The following is a 25,639-nucleotide window of genomic DNA, read 5'->3' as shown; positions in this document are numbered from 1 at the left end:
AAATGCTGCTGTGCAAATACGACGTTGTAAATAAACAAACAAAAGTGAGTGTGGTGATACATGATTATAATCCCTGACCAATCTACATGATGAGTTCTAAGTCAATGAAAGACCTTGTCTCAGAAACACAGGGACAGTGCCTGAGGAATGATACCCAAGGTTTCCTGTGACCTCTACATGCACAAATACATATGTGCCCTGAGGAACCAGCAACATAGGATCAACATTTATTCAAGACATTTCATAGTCTGATGAACTGACTGAGTGGTATATAAAATAACTGTTGCCTTACAACCAGTGATATCTCAGACTTGAGGAAATAGAAACCCATAAGATAGGAAGGAAGGAAGGAAGGAAGGAAGGAAGGAAGGAAGGAAGGAAGGAAGGAAGGAAGGAAGGAAGGAAGTTTACAGATCAGGTGTTGTCTTTGATTTGGTTCTTTAAATCCTAAGAATTTACTTGTCAGTTGATCACCAATGGAATTCAGAAAACATTCTACCAAGTCTGACATATTTCTCATCAAGAACCCAGACAAGGAAATGTCCAAGGTCTCAATTCTATCACATAAAAAGGGGGCAGTATGGCCTTTTGGTTCTACAGCAAATAAATACTACAAAAAGTAGGAAGTAAGGAAATCTATGGCATTATGTTCTTAGAGCAAATCCTGTTCATCGGAAAGACTGTTCAGCAGTTAAGATGACTTGTGTTCGGTTCCCAGCATCCCCACGGTGGTTCACAACCAACTTTAACTCCAGTTCCAGGAAATCCGACCCACTTTTCTAGCCTCCCCAGGGACCATGCATGAATACAGTGCACAAACAGAGGCAGGCAAAACTCATCACATAAAATTTAAAATCTACAAACAAAACAACAAAAATCTAAATAGTTAGGCCATGGAGAAATCAATTCAAGGCATAATTTAAACGTTGTTTTGCTTTGTCAAAAAACAAAATAGTATCAGCTTAGCAGAACTGTACCTTCCTTCACTGCCTCTAACCTTAAGTACTCCTAGCTCGTTTGAGAACTAGGCATTATGGTTATAAATATGCTGTGATACCATAAAAAAAAGATGGAAACTGGGGTCAACAAGATAGCTCAACAGGTAAAGGCACTTGTCTCTCAGACCTGATGACCTGAGCTCCATCCATATGAGCCACATGCTATCGGGAGAGAATCAAGCCCTGTAAGTTGTCCTCTGACCACACACATGTGCTAGGGTAAATACGTGTGTATGTATGTATATAAATTGAATAACATTTTAATAAACATTTCTATTAAAATTTCTATAGATCAAAATTGAACTTCAAAGCACAGACTGAAAAGAGTAGAAGGTACTTCCAAACATTTTATTTTACAAATGAAAAGACTATAGTTCAAAAAGGCAAAGACACTAATTCTTGTGTTAGAGTAGAGCTAAAACTTACAAGGGAAGACAATCTAGTCTACTTTCTCCCTAACATTAACTGATATAGAAAATCAAATATCAAAATGTCAAAAACTTAACCACCAAAAATAAAAAGAGGGGGTGGGGAATGATGAGAGAGTTGTGGGTAATGGAGCCCAGAGTATTTAGAGGCCTAAGTTAAAAACACAATTTCAAAGCCAGTGTGCTGGCACATGCCCTTAATAACTTTAATCCCAGTACTCAGGAGGTATAGGCAAAGGAATCTCTCTGAGGTTGAAGCCAGCTGTGACTACATGAGATAATGTCTCATAAAAAAAAAAGTTATGTAAAATAAAAATAAGAAACATAATTTGCATCACAATGAGCAAGTTATAACCTAATTAACTTCTTTAAAATGGGGTCTGTAAAATGGGGTTAATAAGTCTTGGCCCTGACAATCCCTATAGGAGATAAGTTACATGAGAGCATATACAAATCGACATGGTATTAGCTTAATTAAACAATTTTAGAGAAGAGAAAACAGAAAAAAAATAGATCATTTTTTGCTTAGAGTTCACCCTTGTCTTTAACAATCAGAAAATTTTAAATCCTATGTGTCTGTACATACATGTGTGTCTATGTTAATACACAAAAGTAAAAGTATGTACACGTATCTGTAGAGACACAGTAACTATAATTTAAACATGCATGCATAGATAAGCATTCATGTAATTACCTGAACGTGTATAGCTAGCTATACACATATTCATTTATAAATTCTTATAATTTCTACCATATACAAAGCTACTATAATTTCTATCATATACAAAGTCCACAGGGGCAACTATATGCACATAGGCAACTTCCTTATAGATATATACATGTACATGGAAAGCAGCTTCCCATATGATGTCTCTATAATAAATTCCTTAACATTTTAAGTTCCAATTTTCTGACTACTTGGAAGCTTAGCTACTTAACAAGCTCTCACCCCAGTTCCTCCTCGGAATGACCCAATCCTTCAGTGGAAGAAGACAGGCAGACCCAGTGGGGACAGATGAGAAGAAGGAAATGCTGCTGGGAAGACGCATGGCCTCTCCTGAGCACTACTGTGGCAGCGTGCGTGAAGCTGCAGTCCATCATCCGACCATCTGTACCCTTTGATAGGAGCCAGATACTAGCTGGGGAAATCGTCCTTCAAAGTCAGCTAGTTCATCCTGGTGCTCACCTTCTCCAATAACTCTGCCTTTGAAGGAGGCCACAGAAACAAAGAGCACCAGACTCTGACATAAGAGTGGGCCTGACACTAATTTAGGCACACTACAAAGGCCTTCTCTGTGTCATATCTGCAAACAGTGAGGAACCAGTGTGTGTGTGTGTGTGTGTGTGTGTGTGTGTGTGTGTGTGTGTGCAGTAAACGTTAGTCTAAAGCTCTATTTTCCCCTTTGTTTTTGTTGTGTTGTGGTTTTTGGTTTGTTAATTTGTTTCTGAGACAAAGTCTCACTTAGCCAAGGTTGGCCTCATACTTGCTAGGTATTTGATTCCTAATCCTCCTATATTACATCTACCTGGGATTACAAGAATGCACTACAATGCCCAGCTTTGCTTTAACACTCTTAAGATGCTATAAAAAAGACAAGTTTCCCAAAATACATGCTTTTTATAAGTTTTTAGTCTAGAAAAAGAAAAATATCTGTTACGGAAGACATGTTACAAGTTCCAAATAAAATTATTAGAGGCAATCAGTAATTCAAGACTGGGGGTTAGGTGTGAAAAGACCTAATTCTAATCCCAATTCCACTACTAAAAACATTCTTCAAAACAAAACACAATCCCTTACACAGAAAGTACATATTAAGAACATTTATAATTACTACTGACCTGATTTCCATTCGATTGATAACATTTAGCCCCTTACGAAGGGTATAATAGCTCATGCCAGTAATCCCAGTGCTCTGAAGGCTGATGCTAAAGGATTACCATGAGTTCTAAACCTAAACCAGCCCAAGCAAGCTCAAAAGGAGTGTCTTAAAGGAGAAACTGGGCTTGTAACTTAAAAGATACTCACTAATGTCATTAAATAATGCTACCAGAAATGACAATGATAACGAGGTGTCCATGCTTTGTAACTATATAGAAGTCTATGTTCTTTTTATGCAGTACCCTGCTTTAAAAAAAAAAAAACAAACAAAACTAACATATTCAGGGGCTTGTGAAACGACTTAGTGGGTAAAGGCACTTACCACCAAGTCTGAAGACCTGAGTTCAAACTCAAGAACCCACACAGTGGAAAGAGAGAGCCTATTCCCAGAAGCTGTCTTCTGATCTCCACGTGCTCACCACAGTATGAATGTCCCCATCCTACCCCCCACCAAATACGTAAATGTATCAATAATTAGCATATGCAGCTGCAGAATAGAGACATACAAGTCTTCACATTGGTTGTCATTTCCAACCTGTATCTTAGCGAGAGTGCTATTGCACTCTTGTCACTTTCTACTTTCCTGTTAACCCACAGGCATGTGGCAGCTTCTGCTGTGGTTACCATGGACACAATCTTCGTACCTGTAAAACTCATGTACTTCTGACTATTGGAGGTCTTCTTAGAGTTATAAAATTCCAACACGTCCAGAACAGCCTGTGGGTTTTTCTTCTGCTCAGACTTGGTGATGTTTGATGTCTGAAGTAAGCGGGCCCACTGCTCTGGCATCCCCTAAAAGAAAGACAGGAAAGGTTTTCAGGAAGACATGGATACAGGGGACCCTGAAAGAATATCGGATAAAAATGACCCTGATAGTTATCCCTTTCCCTGATCCCTCAAAATTAACTCAAGTTCCCTTTACGTATCTTTCTTAAAGGTCTGCTCCTTTCCCAGTCTTCAGCTCCTTCAGAGCAGGGACCAAGTCTGACTTACTCCTGCACGAGTGCCCCACCTGCTGCCATGGAGCCTCTTAAGAGAGATTCGTTTGGGTTGGTGATGTAGTTCAGTGGTGGGGCCTTTGCCCAACATGTGCAGGGCCTTGTTTTAAATCTCAAATACCTCAAACAAGCAAGCAAACAAACCCAGAAAATTAAAAAGAGGAATTTGAGATTAGGAAAGTGTTCTTGAAAAGTCTCTGGCAGAGAGAGTAGCTTTAGAAAAACAAGAAGGGAATGAATCTAATAGCATATAGCACAAACTCTCAGACTGACACCCAGGACTTACCGTAAACTCCCCTGTGACAGCATCAAAACCAACATGAATTGTATGTTCAAAATCTGAAGGAAGAGAAATCTCTGGCCGCTCCTTCTCCTTCTTTTTATTTGCTACAAAAAGGGGAGGGGGGTAAAGAAAAAGAAGAGTCATTAATTATCCCATATAATTCCTTGTCATTTTTAAGAAGTAAAATGTAAGTTTCTTAAGCATCCAAGTCATGGCTTATAATCATGATTAGTATACTTATGAATCTCAACCAGAACCCAACACAGAGCTTAGTTTAAGAACACCCTGTTAGGAAGTAATCTCAGAAGACATCTAATTCTACTCCTGAAGAAAGATACCCTGGAAAAGAAACTCTTGTCCTGAATCACTGGACACATGATGGTAAGACTCAGTCTAACTGATCAAGTCATTCTTCCACTGTGCCATCCTAACCCCTTCTGACTTGAATGGAAGCAACTAATACCCGAAACAGCAGCTTAACACAACTAAACCTGAGAAGAAGTGAGAAAGGAGAAGGGGCACTGGGAATGCAGCTGGCCAACATAGCCTGGGTACTGTGCAAGGTTTCGGTAGACTATTTACCAGCTGGAACCCCAGCAGCAGAGTTCCTAAGGCAAAGACATAGAGGAGAACTAGAGAAGTCAAATCCTTTCAGAGTTGCTTGGAACTCAGTTCATTACTTCTTAGAAAAAGTAACCGGCCCCTCCCATATACACAGGCTTTAGCCACTCTCTCACTGACTCCTCACAACAAGCCCAGGAGGCAGAAAGCATGAACTATTTCCATTTTATAGCCAAAAAGACTGAGGTCAGAAATTTTTTAGTTTTTTAATTTTTCAAGACAAGCTTTCTCTGTGTAGCCCTAGCTGTCCAGGATCATGCTCTATCAACCAGGATGACCTTGAATTCAGAGATACACTTGTACCTCCCAAGTGCTGGGACTGAAGGCACGTGCCACCATACCCTTGTCATCCTGGCACGCACTCACTGATGAACCCTGGAAAAGTATCTGAATTTCAAGTCCTACTTATATAACAGGACACCAATTCCTCTCAGAATACGGATGAAGTAGACAGTAAGTCACCCTTCTACAAAGTTACTATCTGAAGGAATCATTAAGAGTAAATGGCTATTAGCTAGGCAGAGGCAGGGAAGAATACTCCAGAAACAAACAGAATAAGAAAAGGCCTAGAGCAATCAACAGTGTGCTCAGGATTTTCCCAGCTTTCCATCTACCAGAAAGCCAACCAACCTTGATAATCTCTTACTAGACATATACTCTGATTTGAGGATTGAATTAAAACAAACAAACAAACAGTGGTTAAAGCAAATCTATGATCCTGTGGGTTCAACAGCCCAAGGCCACAAACCCCATCTCTCTAGCCACTGTAGGGCATTTTAACGATGACTAAACACCTGCATCTGAATGAATCTGATAAAACATTTCCTTCAATTGATAAATGCGTAAGTTGTGGTATATTCACATAATGAAGTTCACTGATAAAAAAAGAAATGAAGCCCTGATCATGCTATAAAATGGCTGAACTTTGGAAGCATTATGCTAAGTAAAAGAAGCGGGGGAAGGAGGGCTGGAAAGACTGGAGATGTCCCAGTATTTACAAGTAGTTGTTGTGTCGTGGCATTTGTGTGCAGATCACAGGACAACTTCGTAAAGCTGCATTGCTAAACATAATGCAGAGGACCCAGGTTCACTCCCTAGCACCCACAACTACCCATAACTTCAGTTCGAGGAGATCCCATACCGTCTTTTGACCTCCTTAGGCACCAGGCATGCAGATGGTATACATATGTGGCAAAACACTCATACACATAAAAATAAATGTTTTTTTTTAAAGCACAAAGCCCTGCATATTACATAATTCCAATTATATAAAATATCTAGAGACAAACCCATAGACAGAAAGAAGAGTAGAGAGTTGATAGGGGATGAGAAGAGACAAATGAAGAATGACCTAAAAGGAATGGGATTTCTTTTTGGTCTAGTGAAAATGTACTGATATTAGTTGTAATGACTGAACAAGTATTTTTATTGCTGAGACCCAAACACATCTCCATGTATGCTTATGTCAATGTAGCCACAGCTCCTGATTGTGTAATTTTGTAAATATACTAAAACGCACTATATTGAATATTTTAAGATGATGAGCTATATGGCATTACAGTAAAATACCAACTTTTTAAGTAAATATAATATACTATACTAAGAAAATAAGGAAAGAGACTCGGGTTTGGTTCCCGGCACCCACAGGATAACTAACTGTCTGTAGTTCCAGTTCCAGGAAATTCGACACTCTCTTCTGGCCTCCGTGGGCACCAGGTACACACAAACGTATATATAGGTACTCACAGATACCTCACAGATACATAAAATAAAATGATCTGTAAAAAATGAAAAGGAGAAAAGAGAGTATATATAATCAATTAAATTTATAATTTAATAAATTAATAATTTAGCTTTTGCTAAAATGTGATATCAAACATGATTGAAACTTCTTAGCAAACAGAATTACAAAATTTACTGAACCTAACAAAAGCTAATTATCAAAGGCTCTAAAAAACCTTATACAGCTATAAAATATTGCATGCTTCTCCTCTGAAATTAAAAACAAAATATGGGTGACACCCATCACCACTAGAATTCAATACAGTAGAATTCAAGACAATTTGGCAAGAAAAAAAGAGTGAAACAAAGAATAAGAAAAAAATATAAAAATTTAATTTAAGAAAAATAAAAATAAATAATAAACCCAGCACAATTTACTTTTCTCACTAGTTTGTGATCAATTAAATGTTTTTATAAACTAAAGAACCTTAAAAACATATTAACATTAATATCAGCACCTATTGAAGTAAGATTTCTCAATAAGCTGATTAAGGCAGAGAATTCAAATAGGAGTGAAGACAGAAAGGAGAAAGAATCACCTTGATTTCCTAATAGAGACCTTAGGTTTGAAGAAAGGACATAGGGAAAGAAGCTTGCAACCTCACCCATCCTCCTGTCTCTAGCTTAGTTCAGCTTGGGTTTAGGTTGGCAAAGCAGCTGACTGTAAAATCCCATGTTCCACCACAGACATTAAATGTTCAGCAAGAGTCATTAGCCCTATTTTTAAATTATTTTTAAACACCACCTCCAATTGGCTCAACTGAATCGATCTGTGCAAAAGGCAGTAAAACATTCCAAACTTAAGAGAAAAAAAACACTGGTGTAGTTCAGTGTTAAAATTAATTTCACCAACCTTGTCCCAGGCTCAGAGAATTTCACTTTAGTCATGAAAACACAGCCAGAAAGATTCCAAACTAAATGCTGTGAGACTTCTTAGAATAAACCAAAGGCTCCAAATGCTAACCACAGGAACCAGGCTTTCCCACATGGAATTCTGCAACTCAGCACCACTTATTACAAGCCTTCAATTATAGCTTCTCCATCCAATCATGTATGCGTTCCCTCAAGTGCAAACTGAAGCCATCATGGAGGTCAGCATTGGGTAATGCCCACAGACAAAACTTAATGTCACCTCTAATCTAAACCACTACTGAAGCCCGTAAAGTTTTCATTCTTGTTTCCCTTAGAGGTACAAGGTTGAACCTCTAGAAATTCTTCCAATGGGTGGGAGCAGGTATATATTTCTTAAAAGCACCATGGATGAATCCAAAATGCAATCTGCATTGAGAACAACTAGCAGGAACACAGTAGTATGATGCAACAGACCCTGGAGGAAGACTTAGTTCTACATTCATTCCTCTCACTTTCCACCAGTGACACCTTGGGCATTGTTTGCCATTCTCTAAGCTTCAACTTTCCTATTGGAAATAAGTTTCTTAATGGACATTGGATATGGGTATCAACTAAAAGAATAAAGGATATTTCATAAAAATAAGTTAACCTCATCTGTATGGTTCTATAGCTTAGAAAATAATTTACTTTCATAAAGTGGTATACAAATGCTTACTACTGACAGATGGACATGAGCTGTTAGTCCCCCTTCACAGATGATGCTATAAAGACATTTGAAAATAATAAACAACAGAGGTAATGTGAGGGGCAGATCTCAATCACGGTTATTGGAGTTCATTTTTAGACTAGTTAGTTCTCTATGCAGCTATGCAGCCTCCACTAATCTTCAAATACTATATGAAGGCAGAGTTCATGTCAAAAATCTAGATAGCTGTATTGTTATCTTGCTTTTTTCACAAGCTGGCTGTCACATTTGTGTCAGTGACTTCTATACAGACCTCAGTGCTTTCATCTAAAAAATGAGAGAGCCAGAGCAGCAACCGTTTCCTTTAGTTCTGCAACCCTATATTTATATAGATAAGGTATTGCAAAATGTCACTGGATCAGGCTTCTCTATTTAAGTGGAAAAGAAACCAAGCCACTGTGAGGTATTTTTATTGGCGCTGGAGCTTTAGACATGGAGCTTGTTGCTACAAGCGGTTCCTGTAACAGACTGTGGTATATACCCTGCAGTTAAATAATAGACTGCTAGCTGAACTAAGATTCCAAACTAAAGGGGAAAAGCTCTGCCATTTTTTATCTTGACATACATATTAATAATAGTCAACAAGGGTCTCAAGGCAGAGGTAAAACCAATGTGCTAAGGGAAACTACAGAAAATCCATAGCTAGAAAATAAACTATAGGCTATTAGGTCATCTTGCAAGAATTTCTTTTAAATGCTTTCAACTTCTAGACTTTCAACCTACAAAGATGCAGACTTGATCTTGAGGATATGATTATTTTTCAGACCAAATTTGGCCTAGGGTTACTCAGTCAGATTTCCAGAAGAACCTCCAGGTCTACAGCTCCATCACCAATAAAAATACTTCACAATCTGGTTCCTTTCCACCTACATAGACAAGTCTGATCCAATGATATTCTGCAATACCTCATCTGTATAAATATAGGGTTGCCAAGCTAAAAGAAACTGTCTGCTGTCCTGGCTCTCTCATTTTTTAGATTAACACACTGAAGTCGACAGAGAAGTCACTGACACAAATGTGACAGCCAGTTTGTGAAAGAAGCAAGATTACAACCCAGGTATCTAGATTTTTTGGCACATAGAACTATTCCTTCATTTGCAATAATGTATGAAGGTGCTGTCTCTATCCTGTTTTAGATAGGAATCTTCTTTAAAAACAAACAAACAAACAAAAGAGGCTGGGGTGACAATTCAGTTGGTAAGATTCCTGGCTATGTAAGAATGAGGATTGGAGTTAAAATCTCCATGTCAAAAACAAAATATGCCCATGTGTTTCTGTAACCCCACCACTGTGAGGGATTGTGGGAGGAAAGAAAAAGAAGAATCACTGGGGCTTGCTAACTGCCCATCTAGCTTCAAGGTCTATGAAAGAACCTTTCTCAAAGGGAATAAGGTGGAATGTGATGTATTACGATGCCAATTACGATGTCCTCCTCTGACCTACAGGTGCAGAAGCATATTACCCAAATATGCATACACACCACATATACTACATGCACACCACATATACCAGCTTTATTGATACATAACTTAATTATTATTATAATTCACATAGGAAGTACAAAGTCAATGGCTTTAATTATTTTCACCAAGCTGGACAAACAATACCACAATATAAGACATTTTCATCACTCCAAAAAGAAATTCCCTATCTCTTAGCCATCAGCCCCTAATCCCAACTGTTTACTCACTCTACATTCTTAGACAACCACTAACATGTCTTTTATCTCTGAATTTACATTTCTAGATGTTTCACATGAATGGAATCACACACAATGTAGCCATTATTATGGGATCTTTTCCTTAGTAACATATGTCAAGGCTCACTCATTGGTGCGCCAGGGCTCAGGACTGTTTCTTTAAACTAAGTAACCTGATTTTTAGTTAAGTTGTAGTAGTTCTTTCTGTATTTGTGATACACGTTCCTTACAAGATATATAATTTCAGAAAGGTGCCTCTTGTTTTACAGTTACCCTTTGATTTCTTGATGGTGGTAAATCATGTACATCTGAACCTGAAGCTTGTACTAGTCACAGATGGAAAGCCACGCCACAAGAAGAGCCCTACATAGATAACTGAGAATTTACCTAAGATCAGCAGTCATCTAGGTTATCTAAATTAGCTTTTTTTTTTTTTTTTTTTTTTTTCCTTTTTCAAGGCAAGGTTTCTCTGTGTAGTCCTGGCTGACCTAAAGCTCACTCTGTAGACTAGGCTGGCCTCTCAAAGATCCGCCTGCCTCAGCCTCCTGAGTGCTGGGATTAAAGGTGTGTGCTACCACCACCTAGCCTAAATTAGCATTTTATTATCAGGCAAAAGGATAACCACACTAAAATCTGTACACCTAAAGAAGCTAATCAAGGAGGACCCTGGGTAAGATGCTCAATCATCTTCAGAAAGGCAAATGGGATAGACATTGGAAGAGGGATAAAACAGGTCAGGAGCCTACTCTGAAAGACTCTACTCAGCAGGGTATCAAAGTAGATGCTGAGACTCATAGCCAAACTTTGGGCAGAGTGCAGGAAATCTTATGGAAGAAGGAGGAGATAGAAAGACCTGGAGAGGACAGGAGCTCCACAAGGAGAGCAACAGAACTAAAAAATCTGTATACAGGGGTCTTTTCTGAAACTGATACTCCAACCCAGGACCATGCATGGAGATAACCTAGAACCCCTGCTCAGATGTAGCCCATGGCAGCTCAGTCTTCAAGTGGGTTCCCTAGTAAAGGGAACAGGGGCTGTCTCTGACATGAACTCAGTGGCTGGCTCTTGATCACCTCCCCCTGAGGAGGGAACAGCCTTACCAGGCTACAGAAGAAGACAATGCAGCCAGTCCTGATGGGAGCTGATAGACTAGGGTCAGATGGAAGGGGAGGAGGAGCTCCCCTATCAGTGGACTGGGGGAGGGGCATAGGAGAAGAGGGAGGGAGAGTGGGATTGGGAGGGGATTGGGAGGGGGCTACAACTGGAATAAAAAGTGAATAAACTAATTAATAAAAAATAAATAAATTTTAAAATATTTTTAAAGTCATCTATGGGGACACTCAAACTTTTATGTTTCCACTGCTTTGTCTATAATATTGTCAATGTCTTTTTCAGATTCACGGTTAAGATTCTGATTATTCTTCTTTCAAGTTTTATTAGTAAGAGGGTAATAAAAGGTGGGCACAGTAGTTTATGTCAGTAATTTCACCACTTGGGAGCTAAGGCAGGAGAAGCCATGCATTTATGATTGTCTAGCCAGCACTACACAGTGAGATCTAGTCTTTAAAAAAACAGGAAATGAGGTTGCCTAGTAAGTCTTAATCATAGTGAACTCACAGTGATTCCTGCTGATCTCGCTACCTTTACTCAGCCATTCCTTCCCATTCTTACCAATACTAAATCCCCAAATCTTGAGTGTGAGACCAGAGATCTAGACAAAAAATAAGGCCATCAAAATGTGCAAAGAATGCATTCCAAGTGAAAATAATCTGGGAAAAAAAAATTTCTAAACAGATACTTCGAAAGTCCTTATGTTTTATGATTTCAGAAACATTTTTAAAAATTAAAAAAGAAAAATACTTACATACAAATTTGTATGTGAAAGCTGGCAAGAACAAAATTATCCTTAAAATTTTGTTCAAAAATAATTTTGAGCAGTGAGTCATTTTTGCACTTGGCTTTAGCCACTTTAGAGAGGTAAAATGTGGGGAATAGTTAACAAGAAAATAAAAGGTATTGAAGGAGAATTAGGACAGGGAAAGATAGCTCTTCTATTCAGACTATTGGGAGCAGAAAGTTGATTTGCCTTGTCTTTTCTTCTTAAAGCACACAAATGATCAAAATAAATGAAATACTGTACTTTTATCTCCAGGTAAGATGGATCGGTAAAATCGGTCCTTCTTTTTCTTCTCCTCTGGATTTGGAGGCAGAGGTTTGGAGCCGTGGTTTAGGGTCCCAGTGTCTTTGCTGCCAGCTCCAATCATGGTGCTGGTGTTCCTCATTGGAGGGGCTGGGGGCTTGTCCTGGATGTCTAGGCCGTTATTTGACATTGTCACCACCAGCAGCAGTGGCTACTAGAATCAAAAGAAACAATAACACCCATATTATATTTTTAGCACAGGTAAAGCCATAATTTAAATGTCTTAAGATAAAACTTGTACAGCCATTCTGCACTCACCCATGAATACTGTTAGTCTATTTAGTCAGTAATGCAGATGTAAATCCCTACTGTGCACCAAGATTTTGTTTTTCTCTGCATTCCCTTCCCTCACATTCTACAGAACAAAGATATACACCATAATGTAGCTGAAAAGCAGACATGGACCAGGCAGACACTCAGTGGGAAATCCAGTAACACTTACTAGATGTTGAAAAATCCCACAGCTTCTTTGGTTCCATTCATTCGTCTACATGAAGATTAACTAAAACTTCCAGCAACATTCCATTTATTGAGTTTGCTGACAAGATCTAACTTCATAACTTTAGGCCAATTATCTTCCCCTATATAGATGAGACTATTGACAAGTGTCAATGAAACTTCTGTTCTTATAGCTAGCTTTACCTAGATCAACCAACATTTGCTCATTTACATATTACCTATGCCTTCTTTCAGGTCGCACTGACAGAGTAGTGAGCATATGCCCACAAAATTACAGTACTTATACTTCTTGGCCCTTCACAAGAAAGACGCTGTCCATGTGCCAGTTCTTCTGGATATCCCTCCTCCAAACTTCTCTCTTATTTTAAAAATATAATGCAGTATATACAAGGCAGTAACCATCCTGCTTAATTTACTAACATTTTCCCCACGCTTTTGGAAAATAATAAAATTTAAAAGAGGAAAATCCTCATGATATTGCCAACACATGGTTTTAATAAAAACAGGTATTATTACCTTAGTATATGTTCTTGTTCTTAACAATAAATATGAATGTGTCTAGAGTTTATATTTTTTCTTACTAATTCATGTAATAGTAGAAAAATGTATCTTTAATCCACAACTACAAAGAATATAGTCTCCTTGGAGTTTAGATACAACAGTGCTTTAGAAATTAAAAGCTTCCAAAAAAAAAAAAAAACAAAACAAAAAACAAAAAACTTCATAATAATCACCAGGCAGTTTTAAAAATATGATTGCCGTGGCCTGACAGCCATAAACCTTGACTTAGTATGTCTAGGTTAAAGCTAAAATTCTTCATTTTAAAAATAAGTAACCTCAGTGCCAGCCAGATTTGAATACCATTGCTTCAGAAATCAATGCTTTAAAATGCACCATTTGCTATGCTAATATTTAAAAGGATTAGACACAGAGAGAACTCTGAAGGAATACTGTACTCAATAAAAGGAATCGCTTTTGTAAACTTGAGTCTTTTTAATATACCCTAGTATATGGAAAACATCTGATTTCTTTTTTTATTAATTTTTTTTTATATTTTTTATATATCACAGGTTATTTGCTTTGTATCCCAGCCATAGCCCCTTCCCTCATTCCCTCCCAACACCAACACCTGATTTTTTTCATCCTGATTTTTTCCTCAGTGGTTTCACTGGGGGCCGTCAGTGATATTTAAAAACACATAATTTCTTTGTTTCAAAATTCCTCACTGACATGCCAGAATAAAAGCTTCTTTAGCTTCTTCAAGAGGCGTTCTCTTATCTGGCCAGGCCCATCCCTGTCTCACGTTACACCCCCCCCCCACTTCTTTTAACTCCTCTTACAGTGTAGTTGCACCATTTTCTTTAATTTCTTTAAATATGCCATAACTTTCACACTCCATCCCTTTGCACATGGTTTCATCTGCCTATTTCCCTATCAAACAGTGAATTCACCCATCCTTTGAGAATTAATTCTGTTGTTTTAATGGTGCCTTTCGAAAATGTTCTAACCTCCAAATTGTTAGGTGCCCCTTCCCTGTGCCAATTGTTTATTGTGGAAATAAACAATGTGTTTATTTCCAGGTTATCACATTTCTTTGTATTGTTGTAATTACTTACAGATATATCTTCCCCAGGAGCCATTCTGCCATCTTTGCAGACCAACAGTGCCTTCCCTTTTTAACTTATTGTAGAGACATGTTAATACACAGTTTACAAAAGAGAGAGATATATATGCTAGGACTCAAAAGGAATTTATTAGTACAGATAAAATTCGAAGTCCTTTATAGTAGGACATCAACTGGCCTTACAAACTAAGGCTATACACAGTCTACATTCAATTTATACCTCAGAAATCTCTGAACTTGCAAGTGTTATGTGTTTGTTTGTTTGTTTGTTTGTTTGAAATGGTAAGGATGTAGCTACACTGCCGGCTAGCTCACCAAATATTTCCTTGGTGTTGTTGTTGTTATTTTGAGACAGGATCTCACTGTATAACTGCTGTCCTGGAACTCAGTATGTAGACCAGGCTAACCTCAAACCCTCAGGGATTTGCCTGCCTCTCCTCCTGAATATTAGGATAAAGGTGTGTGCCACCAAACCTGGCCCTCACCAAATGTTCTTATATACACTGGAAAGAGAAAAAAAGAGCAAGGAAGGGGAAGGAGCCAAGCTCTTTGTCAATGATCAATGATTTCTCTCTTCACTAATTAAAAATCTTATTTAACTTTTTTTTTTCTTTCGAAACAGGGTTTCTCTGTGTGGCCTTGGCTGTCCTGAAACTTACAGTGTGTATCCCAGGCTGGCCTCGAACTTGGAGATCCACCTGTCTCTGCCTTTCAAGCACTGGGATTAAAGGTGTGCACCGCTACCACCCAGCTCCTTTATTTAACTTTTTAAAGTCAAGCTCAACTGGATTTTTTTTTTTTAATTCATCTTGACTAACCTTTCGCAAACCAATTATTCCCTTCCTTTTTGAACAAAACAGTATCAGAACCTCTGTAATCTGATCTGGATAGTTTTGTGGTTTTTTGTTGTTTCTTTTTTTCTTCTATTTTCACTTCCCAGATATGACTGCCTTTGCCTTCTCTTCCAGCTCCAACTCAGGTCCCTTAGCTCCTCCAAGAGAGCATTCAGTGTCTCAATTGGCAATGTTCTCCTACTCTAGGCTGCCAGTTCCAAAATTATACTCCCACAGCTACCTAATACCCAACCAGGCTCTCCCTGGCCTCCCAGGTCCTTCAACCAGCAGCTTCATTTAGGCCCACAGTACAGGATTATGCCAGGAAAGCATCACCATATTTTTCTTCATTCTTAGTCATTTTATCATGTTTAGGAGAATTATCAGCCAGTAGATTAACCAAAACTCTACTGGAATCTAGTATCTGAAACCTTGTACCCCCTGATGCCAGCTGGTAATCCCACCTGTACTTGAACTCCTCCAACAGCAGAATATCTCTAGCCTCGAAAGGCAGCCTGGTCATCTTTGCTCACCTCATTTGAAGAGTTCTCACCTAAGTTCTATCTCACTCTGTACTGCAGTTATTTGGTAACACACTTGCCTTCCCTCCACTGCCCTCAGCTAGTCTTGAGACTACAGACCCCTCAAGAGCAAAATTGCATCTATAATGTTTTCACCCCCTACTCCATTCCTTGTGAAGAATAGGGAAAAAAATAAAGATATATTGAACATATAAATGAACAAATATCAAATGAATAAACAAAAATAACTAATTATTCCTTTCTAGACTTAAACAGCTCCTAGTAGAGCTATTTAAAAAAAAAAAAAAAAAAAAAAACAACCCTCCCCCTCAGACAGAATTTTAAGAACTTGGAATAACCTTTCAAGCTAGTCAAAGCCATCTTCTCAAAGCTAACCACTCCTTGTACCTTCAAACTATATTCACAAAAACCGTACTTTCTTGGCCACTGCCCTCTGAGCTCATTGGGCTTAGGTTTCTACAGGACTCTCCAGTTTCCCTGCTGTTTCTCCACACGTCTCCTCTGTCACATCTAGCACTTGGGAAGTGAGGATGGGATCCCCAGGAAACCTGCTAACTAAACCAGCTAACTAAACGGGGAGCTCTAGGTTCATGGAGAGAGAATGGCTGAGGAAAAAACAAAATTAACCTCCACATGTGTTTGTACCTGCCTATATATGAACTGACATATAAGAACATGCATACACCTGTAATTCAAGCACAGAAACAGCAGAACTGAAAATTCGAGGCCAGACTATGTTACACAGCAAGACTCTATCACAAAGAAAAAAAAGGAAAAAGAGAAGGGAGAGAATGTTAATTTTAAAAAAGAACTAAAGTGGAACAGGTTGGATCACTGTGGCCTACTGTGCTCTGTCTCCCATATATCCACAAAAAAAAAAAAAAAAAAAAAAAATGGCCTTTTCTAAGCAGTTCTGGGTCTGGGCAGTAAATGCCTCATGTTAAAAAAAAAACAAAAAACAAAACAACAACAACAACAACAAAAACAAACAAACAAAAAAAAACACTGTTGATTAAAGAACAAGGCTATAGAGAAACTACAATGAGAAAAGAGGTGTTACCTAAAGAAAGAAACCAGCTGCTATCCATCTGCACTGAGAATTCTGGGATGTCTTGAGCTCACAACACGGGGCTTGGATTTTAGCAGTCTTACATTTCCCAACAGCACTGCTGAAATCCTACGAAACAGCTTCCCTAGAGAACCAGCTGGATTAATTACTTTCACATATAAGATTTTAGCCATTACTTGGAAAAAGTATTTTAATAATCACTCACATCAGATCACACATCAGAACTGATAAAAAGCTTGGAAATCTACTTGGTAGGTATCACTTTTCTCATTCTAGGTGCTGGCAATAGAGCAATGAAACAAATCCAAGGAAGCACAGTTTCAGAGATGCTGCCAGTCACCCCACAACATGTACATGGTGAGCACAAGAGGCAAGGACCTGAAAAAAGGTGTGATCACTGCATCACACAGCAGGTTACCTCTAGAAGCAAAGGAAGTAACTACACAACCTCTAGTTTACTTAACCTTTAAAAGCTTTATTAAATTTTTGGTTTGTTTATTTATTTAATGCATGTGTTCTGCTCATGCGCTGTCTGCAGGAGGATATCAGAGGAGAATGTGTAGGGAATGTCTCTTTCGCCAAGTGGTCCTGAGGAATAGACTCAGAACATCAGACTTAATAAGTGCCTTTCCCCACTGAGCCACCTCACCTGTCCTCTAATGCCCTTTCTAGATAGTTCTTCAGAACATTATTTAAAATACAAGAGGGAGAAGAGGGGGGGTGAACTCATAATAAACTAAGTCAGCAAATGAAGGAGGGAAGAAGAAGAAGAGGTCACACCTATTGCACATGTTACCACATTTCAGACTTGGAACAACTCAGAGCAGCTGCAAGCTGGCATGGCCGACACTCAGGCCTGAGAGTACCGTACGCCCTTGGTGCCTGGTTATTAGAATCTGATCCTTAATTAAATCGTGCCAAGAGGTTTGCTTTGGCAGGAGCCTGAATGCTGCAGCCTCGAATTTGCTGAGAGATGTCCTTCTACTGTGTCAAAGGCACTCCCACTATGTAGCCTCCAGCCAGCCACTTGCTCTAGTATAGTAACAAGAAAGCAAGTGCTGGGCAGCCGGGAAGCAAACTGTAGGTGGCTCAAAGCTACTTTAATTTCTGATGCTTTGTTGACTCTTATGTAAAACACAAACCCACTTTAGAGTTACCATAAGATTTTAAAACACAAAAGCTATTTGAAGGAGACAGTACTTAGCACGCTGATTAACACAAAAATATATCCAACAAATATGTTTCTTCCCCATCTATCTTTCTAGTTTTACCTATGCCATTCCCCAAATATCATTCCATCAGTACGCTTTCATGTTCCCACCTTTGCCCACACTGGTCCATCTGCCTAAGATGCCTCAGTTTGCCTAGCAAACTCTTGCTCATTCCTCAAGGTCCGATTAGACTCACTTCCTCCAAGAAACCTTCAAAGAGTCTTACTTATCTTCCTACAAAACTTAACTGAATTTCCTTTACATTCTTTATTTCTTTATTTATACATTCTTCTATGAATCAATGTCAAAGTTTCACCTTCACGTCTTGTAGTCACTAGGCAAGGAATAATTCAAGGGACAAAACTATAACTTCTGTGTCTCCATGGCCTCTATGCAACAAAGAGATGGAACACCCGGGGGGAATGAGCAAGAACCCACTTTCTAAGACAATCTGGCTTGATGGGAAACAAAAACTGGAAGTCTCCTCCAGAGTCATACAATTCCAAACCTTTATTTTAAAGGAATTTTAGATCTATCAGGGTATATAATTTACCTAAGCTTACTAACTTAAATATCCATAAGGGCATGACTAACTTCTTAATTATTTTGATTCTCTTAAAAGTGCTCTTTAGACACTAGAATTTGAGACAGAATAAGGCAGAGGGCTAAGCTGAGAGGCTTCCTAAAGTTAAGAGAAATGAGAGGCAACAAAAATATAGAAACAGCAGAAATTCAAAGTAAAAGACTTAAAATCCACTGGGTTTTGGTGGTGCACACCTTTAATCCCAGCACTCTGGAGGCAGAGGCAAGCAGATTCTGAGTTCAAGGCCAGCCTAGTCTACAAAGCGAAATCCAGGACAGCCAGGACTACACAGAGAAGCACTGTCTCAAAAAAAAAAAAAAAAAAAAAAAAAAAAGATTTAAACTTCACTTAGTCTTGTCCTGTATTTAAACACTTAGAATGAACACACACACACCTTCCTACTACTCTTAACACCCTTCTTCTAATTCAAACCCTTCTACTGTTTTTGTTGGAACTTTCCATTTGCCATTGGCTAGCCTCTCTTGCATGCTAGACGTAAAAGAAACCTGCCTATCACCTGAAAAGACATCTCTAGATGCCACTGCAGCCTTGACCCCACCCCAAGAACTGGAAGCGCGCCTCTCTCTCTCTCTCTCTCTCTCTCTCTCTCTCTCTCTCTCTCTCCTTTTTCCTTTCACACTCATCCTACAGACTTTATCCTTAATTTCCAGTGCTATTTGCAAACCATTTCTTTACCTCCGTCTGGTGAAGACTGTTTTTCTGTGAGTCACCTGTGCTGGCTGCTATCACACTGCTTTGTTTGCACTTATTACTCATTTCCCAGTCACTCTCACTCAATTCCTGATTTGTCCCTTCCTTCACCCCTATCTAAAGTTATCACTGTAGCTGAATGACTTCAGCAGTCACAATGATGACCCTGTCAACACCCTGCCCACTCTATTTTCTTACCTCAAGCCCAAGTTAGTCAATACCCACATGATCACACCCAGCGTCTGGTCACCAAATATATACAACTCCATAATAAATGAATCATATACACTCTAAACACAATAGCTATCTAGTTCAAGAATTTCCACTGTAATTCTGAAATTTCAGTCTGAGCTCCAATAAACTACTTATCAGTCCCTATAATCCTTGACTTCTCTCATTGCCTAGTCAGTCTCTCTAAATTACCCAAACCCAGAGAGATGACTTAGAGGGTAAGGGCATGCTGTCCAGTCAGATGATCTGAGTTTGATCCCCGTGACCCACATGGTATACTCATTCACACATTCACACACGTGCGCACGCACGCACGCACGCACGCACGCGTTCTACCTTTTCCTCCCTTTCCAAAATTTAACCAGCAAAATTCCAGTTGAATTCAACCGTCTCCCAATGTCTCTAGGCTGAAGCAGCAATGCATCAGAGAACATTAAAAAATCTGGTTAACTACTTTCACTTTAAAGTTATAATCATTCTCCTGTATGACACTGTATGATTTCCCACACCTCTCTCCCAAAGTAGATATGCTTATTTTTAATAAAACAGAAACCTCTTTAGAAAAATTCTATTTTCCACCCACAAAACTATATGCCTCCATACATATGCAACCATATTATTCTTGCTTCCAGTTATAATGAAGTCATGATGTAATTTTTCCCTCAAAAACTTTCTTTTCCTTATACTTTTTACTGCCTGACTTTTCCCCTGAAATGACCTTTCAATTACACCAAGCTTTCCTTCTGTTTGATAAATTCAGTCATTTGATATGTTGTCATTTAACAAATAATTTGTTGTGCACTTACAATGTAACGTATGAATATAGTAGCAATTAAATGTTTTATTTACTAACATATCTAGCAACTAAAAAGGCACTCAATTGACTCTTAAATTTCATAGACCCTGAGTCTGCCCTCAGATGAATGCACAGACTGATAGGAGGAAAAACACAAACTCTATGTACCAGTACAGCAAGGGCCAGAGTGCAGACAGATGTATAAATCTAGACGAGATCCTAACAGCAAAGGAAGACTTTCTTAAGAGATAAGTTTACAGATTACTTTTGCAGGGTAAGAGTAAGTATAGCTATTAAGTATCAACTGTGTAATTATAAATATATATCTTTAAATTGATATATTTTTATGTGCATTGGTATTGTGCCTGCATGTGTGTCTGTGTTTGGGTGCCAGATTGCCTGTAAATGGAGTTAGAGACAGTTGTGAGCTACCATGTGGGTGCTGGGAACTGAACCTGGTCTTCTGGAAGGGCAGTCAATACTAAGCTGCTGAGTCTTCATCTCTCCAGTCCTATATTTTTTTATTTTTTAAATTACTTTTAAGCTTTCTAATAAACTCTTCAATATTAATATAAATATCTTCCATGTTATATATGAAACTTATATAAACATGCAGGTAACCAGCAACTACTAAAATTAATATTTGATCTTAATTACTATCTCCCCTATTTGTCTACTGGTCATAAAGAGTCACTCAAAATATAAGCTTTCATACTGGCCTCCTACCATCTGAACTGAATAAAGCACTTGATTACCAGCTGACCTTCATTTTGAGCATGGAGCTCAATTATCAATCCTAAAAGCCTTTTCTATCTAGTCCCTCTTTTTCTTTCATTCACCAAGCATTGAGACTCAAATTTTAGATTTCTCAGTTGTGTCCTTGGGCTTCTAGGCTACAGCATCTGAACATTTTCCTAAGTGTTTTAAGAAGGCATCCAAGAACAATAACAAGGACATGGGCATATCAATGCACAAAGTGTGTTCACGCATTCACTGGCACACTGGAGCCTCAGCAGTCCTACAAGGTGTTATACTCCTATCTTACAGAGGTCAATGAAGTAAACACCTAGCCTATCTGGTCTCTATCTTGTGCCAGAAATTGAATTTAAGAAAACAGGGAAGAGAAAGGGATCAAATAACTCAGAGGGGGTGCTCAGCAGTGAGTCACCTAAGTGGCCTGAAGCCAGAAATGAACAGGGACAAAGTCTGCTTCCTTCCAAGGCACTGAGAACTTGTTTGGCCATGGCATAATAACCTGCCACATGTAAATTTGTTTACAACCACAGTAATATCTACACTCCAGTCCAAAGGGAAAAAAAAAGGAAACTCTTTAACACAACATGCACATAATGTCACAAGATAAAATAGTCTAAGCAAATTCATATCACAACTAAAGATCCGAGTTTGCAATTCAGCCCTGCCACCGATGTATTGAACCTTGGTCTTCCTCTTATGCATCACCATAGCTCCCTGGGCTTCCTCCACACTACCACAAAAGAGTCCACACTCCTTGACCTGCACCTGAATGCAGCAAATGAATCTAACTCCCTCTTTTAAAAACCACCAGTACCCAGCAACCAGCACCATAACTAGCATAGTATAGACAACTGAGAAAATATTTATTTTTTAATTACATCTATTTATTTATATATGTGTGTGCTGGGAGAGTGGTTAGTATATGCCATGGCTCACATATCGGGACCACTTGTAGTCTTTCCTTCCACCATATAAAACTTGGGAATAGAAATCAGGTCATCATGCTTAATAGCAAGTACCTTTACCTGCTAAACCAACTCACCAGGTAAAGAGAACATTTAATAATAGATGGACACCACATTAAAGTTGTATGTGTGTACACATACACACTGCATATTCTAGACAGAGAGTATCAATGAAACAATAACCCTGTCAGTCTCTCATCTCTATTTCCCCTCTCACCTCTCATTCTCCCACCTCCCACTTTAGGCCACTTCAGGGGGAGAGGAGGAAGCAGAGCAAAAATAAACCACTTCAAAGAGCTACCATTAGGAGGGGAAAGAATTAACCTTTATGGTTATACACTTTACATACCTTTACACACCCTATAACTTTCCTTTCACAGCTACCCTTACCCCCAAATAACCTTTATCTTGATGCCAAACCACCGTCTTCAATGAACACACTCTCTTGCCCCAAGACTCTCTTCATTCCACTGTGCTATCCTCCCAACCCTGACCCCGGCTGCCAACTGTCTATCTCTCAGCGCTCATCTCAATGAGGGGCTCTCAGTAAGGTCTCTTATCTAGCTGTATTTGTACATGTTCTCCAGCTCAAGCCCTCAAAGCTCTTGACTTCATATTGTGCTTTCTCTCCTCTCCCACATTCTGCTTTAACTCTCAAAAGAAAAGATGGGGAACAAACCCAAGAGGAACAATTGCTTATTGGGAAGCCCCAAAACACAGCTTGAGGGGCAGTAAGGAGAGAGCCTAGCACTTAAAGAAAATAGAGTTTAGGTCAAAAACAAGGAAGCTAGAATGTGCAAACCTTACAAACATCACAGCAAAGGTCTCTACAAACCAGCAACCTACTACTAAGAGAAAGCACATCAAAAATTGAGAAGGGGTGGGGGAAGGGAGAGAGAGGACAGCCTGAGGAAGAGGAAGAAGATCCAAAGAAGAAAAGAAAAAGAAAAAACTCTAGTTATAAAGGGGAAGGAGATAAATGGAAAGCATGAAGACAAGGAAAGGAAGAAAGGAAAATGGTGAGGTAGGAAAACAGGTGAGGGGGCAGGCAAGGAAAATGACCAGCAGGAGAGGAAGGCAGGAAGGAAAGGAAGGCTTGCCAGAGGAAATGCACAGCTCCTCTGAAACCAAGATGAGAAGGGTTTAAAATAATCAACATAGATTAGTATTTGTACTTCTTGGTGCCAGATAATGAAGGAATTACAGTGATTAAGATATTACACAGTCTCAGGTCTGTCATTTACTTAGCAGATCAATAACAGCACTCCAGAGAAGACAGCCTAGTTTATAGTAGTGGTTTAAGTATCAAGGACTTGGTCAGTTCAAAGAAAAACATTAGCATACTTTCATCTGTTTCTTCTCAGCCCCCACCTCCCTATCCTCAACCTATACCTACACTTGACCCCAATATAAGCATCAGCATTTTCAGCCTGTCTTGTCCTGAAGTCACTGGTTCTCAGCAGACCAGCAAAATTCTGGGCTCTTCTGTCTCTATTTAGCTCACCTTTGCAAGGTAATTTGACAGCCTAGGGAAGCCACAATTAGAAACATAATGTTAAGCCCTTCTCTTCAAATAAGGAAACTGAGGCTCACAGAGACTGCCTAGACAGGAACAGCTGCAGCAGTTGCCTGTCTTCACATTTCCAACCAGAGAACAGCTCCCCTGGTCCCAGTAAGCCCATAGATAAACCAAAGCACAGGAAAGCATCACCCTGGCCACCAAGCAGAAGCGTGCTTACAAAGGAGTGGGCCCCGAGGCACACAGTTCCCCAAAAATCCAGCTTCCCCTTCATAACCTTCCTTAGTCAGATATCTAATTCCAGCAAAGGCCTAGCCCTGAGTGGGCTTATCTCAAGGTTCCACCCACAGGCCCTTCCCTAAGAGTCCCTCAAGGTAAATGGAATGGAATGTTCTTTTCATTCCCTTCTCCAGAAGGCAGCAAGACACCCCTTCCTACTACCCCAGGTCAGCCTAGCTGTGCCAGGCCCGGCGAAGGCCACCATTACCTGGCGGCGGGTGCGAGGCCCAGCATCTCTGATGATCTTGTATATCTGTCGCAGAGCCGCACCTCTCGCTGCTCAGCAGTTGGGACAAAGCCTGGGCTAAACCAGCCCGACAGGCTGGATTCTGCTGGGCGCAGCAGCGCAGCTACCCAGCTCCCGAGGCGCAGCACACTCACGCTCTCGTAGGGCGGCAGCAAAGACACAGCCGCTCAGTGAAGGGGCGGGGAGGGAGAGAGGAACAGAAAAGGGGAGGGAAGGAGGCGGGGAGAGCGTTGCCCTGCCCCTTCTCTCTGAAAAGACGCTGAGGGGCGGGAAACAGCTACTCTCCCTGGGTTCTAGTTGTCTCTGCTGTTCTCCCTACTCATGCTCCAATAAGAGGTGGAGGTTCTCAACCTTCCTAGCGCTGCGAACCTTTAATTACAGTTCCCCGTGTTGTGGTGACCCATCTCGTTACTTTGTAACTGCAATTCTGTTACTGTTATGAATAGTAACGTAAATACCTGATCTTGCCAATGATCTTAGGCGACCCGGTGTTCGACACCGGTAAAGGGTTGCTACCCACAGGTTGGCAATAGCTGTTCCAGAGCCTGCCAGAGTCCTCTTGAACCCCGGGGTTAAGAAGAAAACCGGAGGTCCTCTGTACCTTACTTTTGAAACCAAGTATTAAGGGTGTCTTTCCTAGACCTCCTGAAATCAGATTCAAGATTCATTCAAACTACAATGGGGAGGGGAAATGCATCTCTTCTGCTGACTCTCTAAAAGGTGCCCCATGAAAGATACGAGGTGGCCCTAATACCGACCACCCTCTCCTCTGAACAAAGAAAAGAAAGTTCAGCAGTAGCTTCTGTCAGCGGCTATTTATTGTATGTGTCCCAGTACTTTTCGTACCTGTCTATTTCACAGCCATATGGAGTCGTCCCTACACCAGCTCATAAGTACTCATCCCAATTGAGCACTGGAATCTCAGAATTTCTCAAGCACCTGCTAGATACCAGTCACTGTGATAGAACTGGAGCTGGACAATACATTAAAGAACCAGTTCTGGACCGGCCCCTCCCAGTAATGGGTGCCTCCTGAAGACTGAACTAATAAAAATGTGCCTTTACATATTTCCAAACACTCACCCCACTCAAGCAGCTCGTCCCTTGCCTTTGAGGCACTTGACTGGAGTTATACAGATTATCTCTTCCAGGTCATAATTAATCAGTTTAGAGGTTTTAAGTGAGTTACATGTCTTTATTTGGTATGGGGGGATGGCACATGTGTGTGATGCTATGCATGTGGAGATCAAAGGATAACTTGTGGGACTCAGTTTTCTCCTTCTATCATATGTCTCCAAGGGCTCAAACTCGGGTTGTCAGGCTTGCTGCC

At 39.7% G+C, this 25,639-nt stretch overlaps 1 protein-coding gene across 5 annotated transcripts in view; it reads right to left on the bottom strand.

The window, feature by feature from the left end:
• Positions 1–25,639, bottom strand: part of Pak1 (p21 (RAC1) activated kinase 1) — a 126,599-nt gene that overhangs the window by 40,888 nt on the left and 60,072 nt on the right. For 3 of the 5 annotated variants that reach the window (XM_055623176.1, XM_055623178.1, XM_055623177.1), the window contains exons 2-4: positions 12,426–12,639; positions 4,590–4,690; positions 3,950–4,097 (exon numbers count right to left, since the gene is read on the bottom strand). In XM_055623176.1, coding sequence (XP_055479151.1) covers positions 3,950–4,097; positions 4,590–4,690; positions 12,426–12,615 — 439 coding nt within the window. In that variant the 5' untranslated portion in view covers positions 12,616–12,639. Of the gene's footprint in view, positions 1–3,949; positions 4,098–4,589; positions 4,691–12,425; positions 12,640–24,271; positions 24,482–25,639 lie in introns of those variants that run through there. The other 2 variants (XM_055623179.1, XM_055623175.1) reach the window with 2 other exon arrangements.

Source organism: Psammomys obesus, unplaced genomic scaffold (genome assembly GCF_907164565.1).
Source record: "Psammomys obesus unplaced genomic scaffold, mPsaObe1.curated_primary_1811, whole genome shotgun sequence".
NCBI lineage: Eukaryota > Metazoa > Chordata > Mammalia > Rodentia > Muridae > Psammomys > Psammomys obesus.
This window is presented reverse-complemented; position numbering and strand designations above follow the sequence as displayed.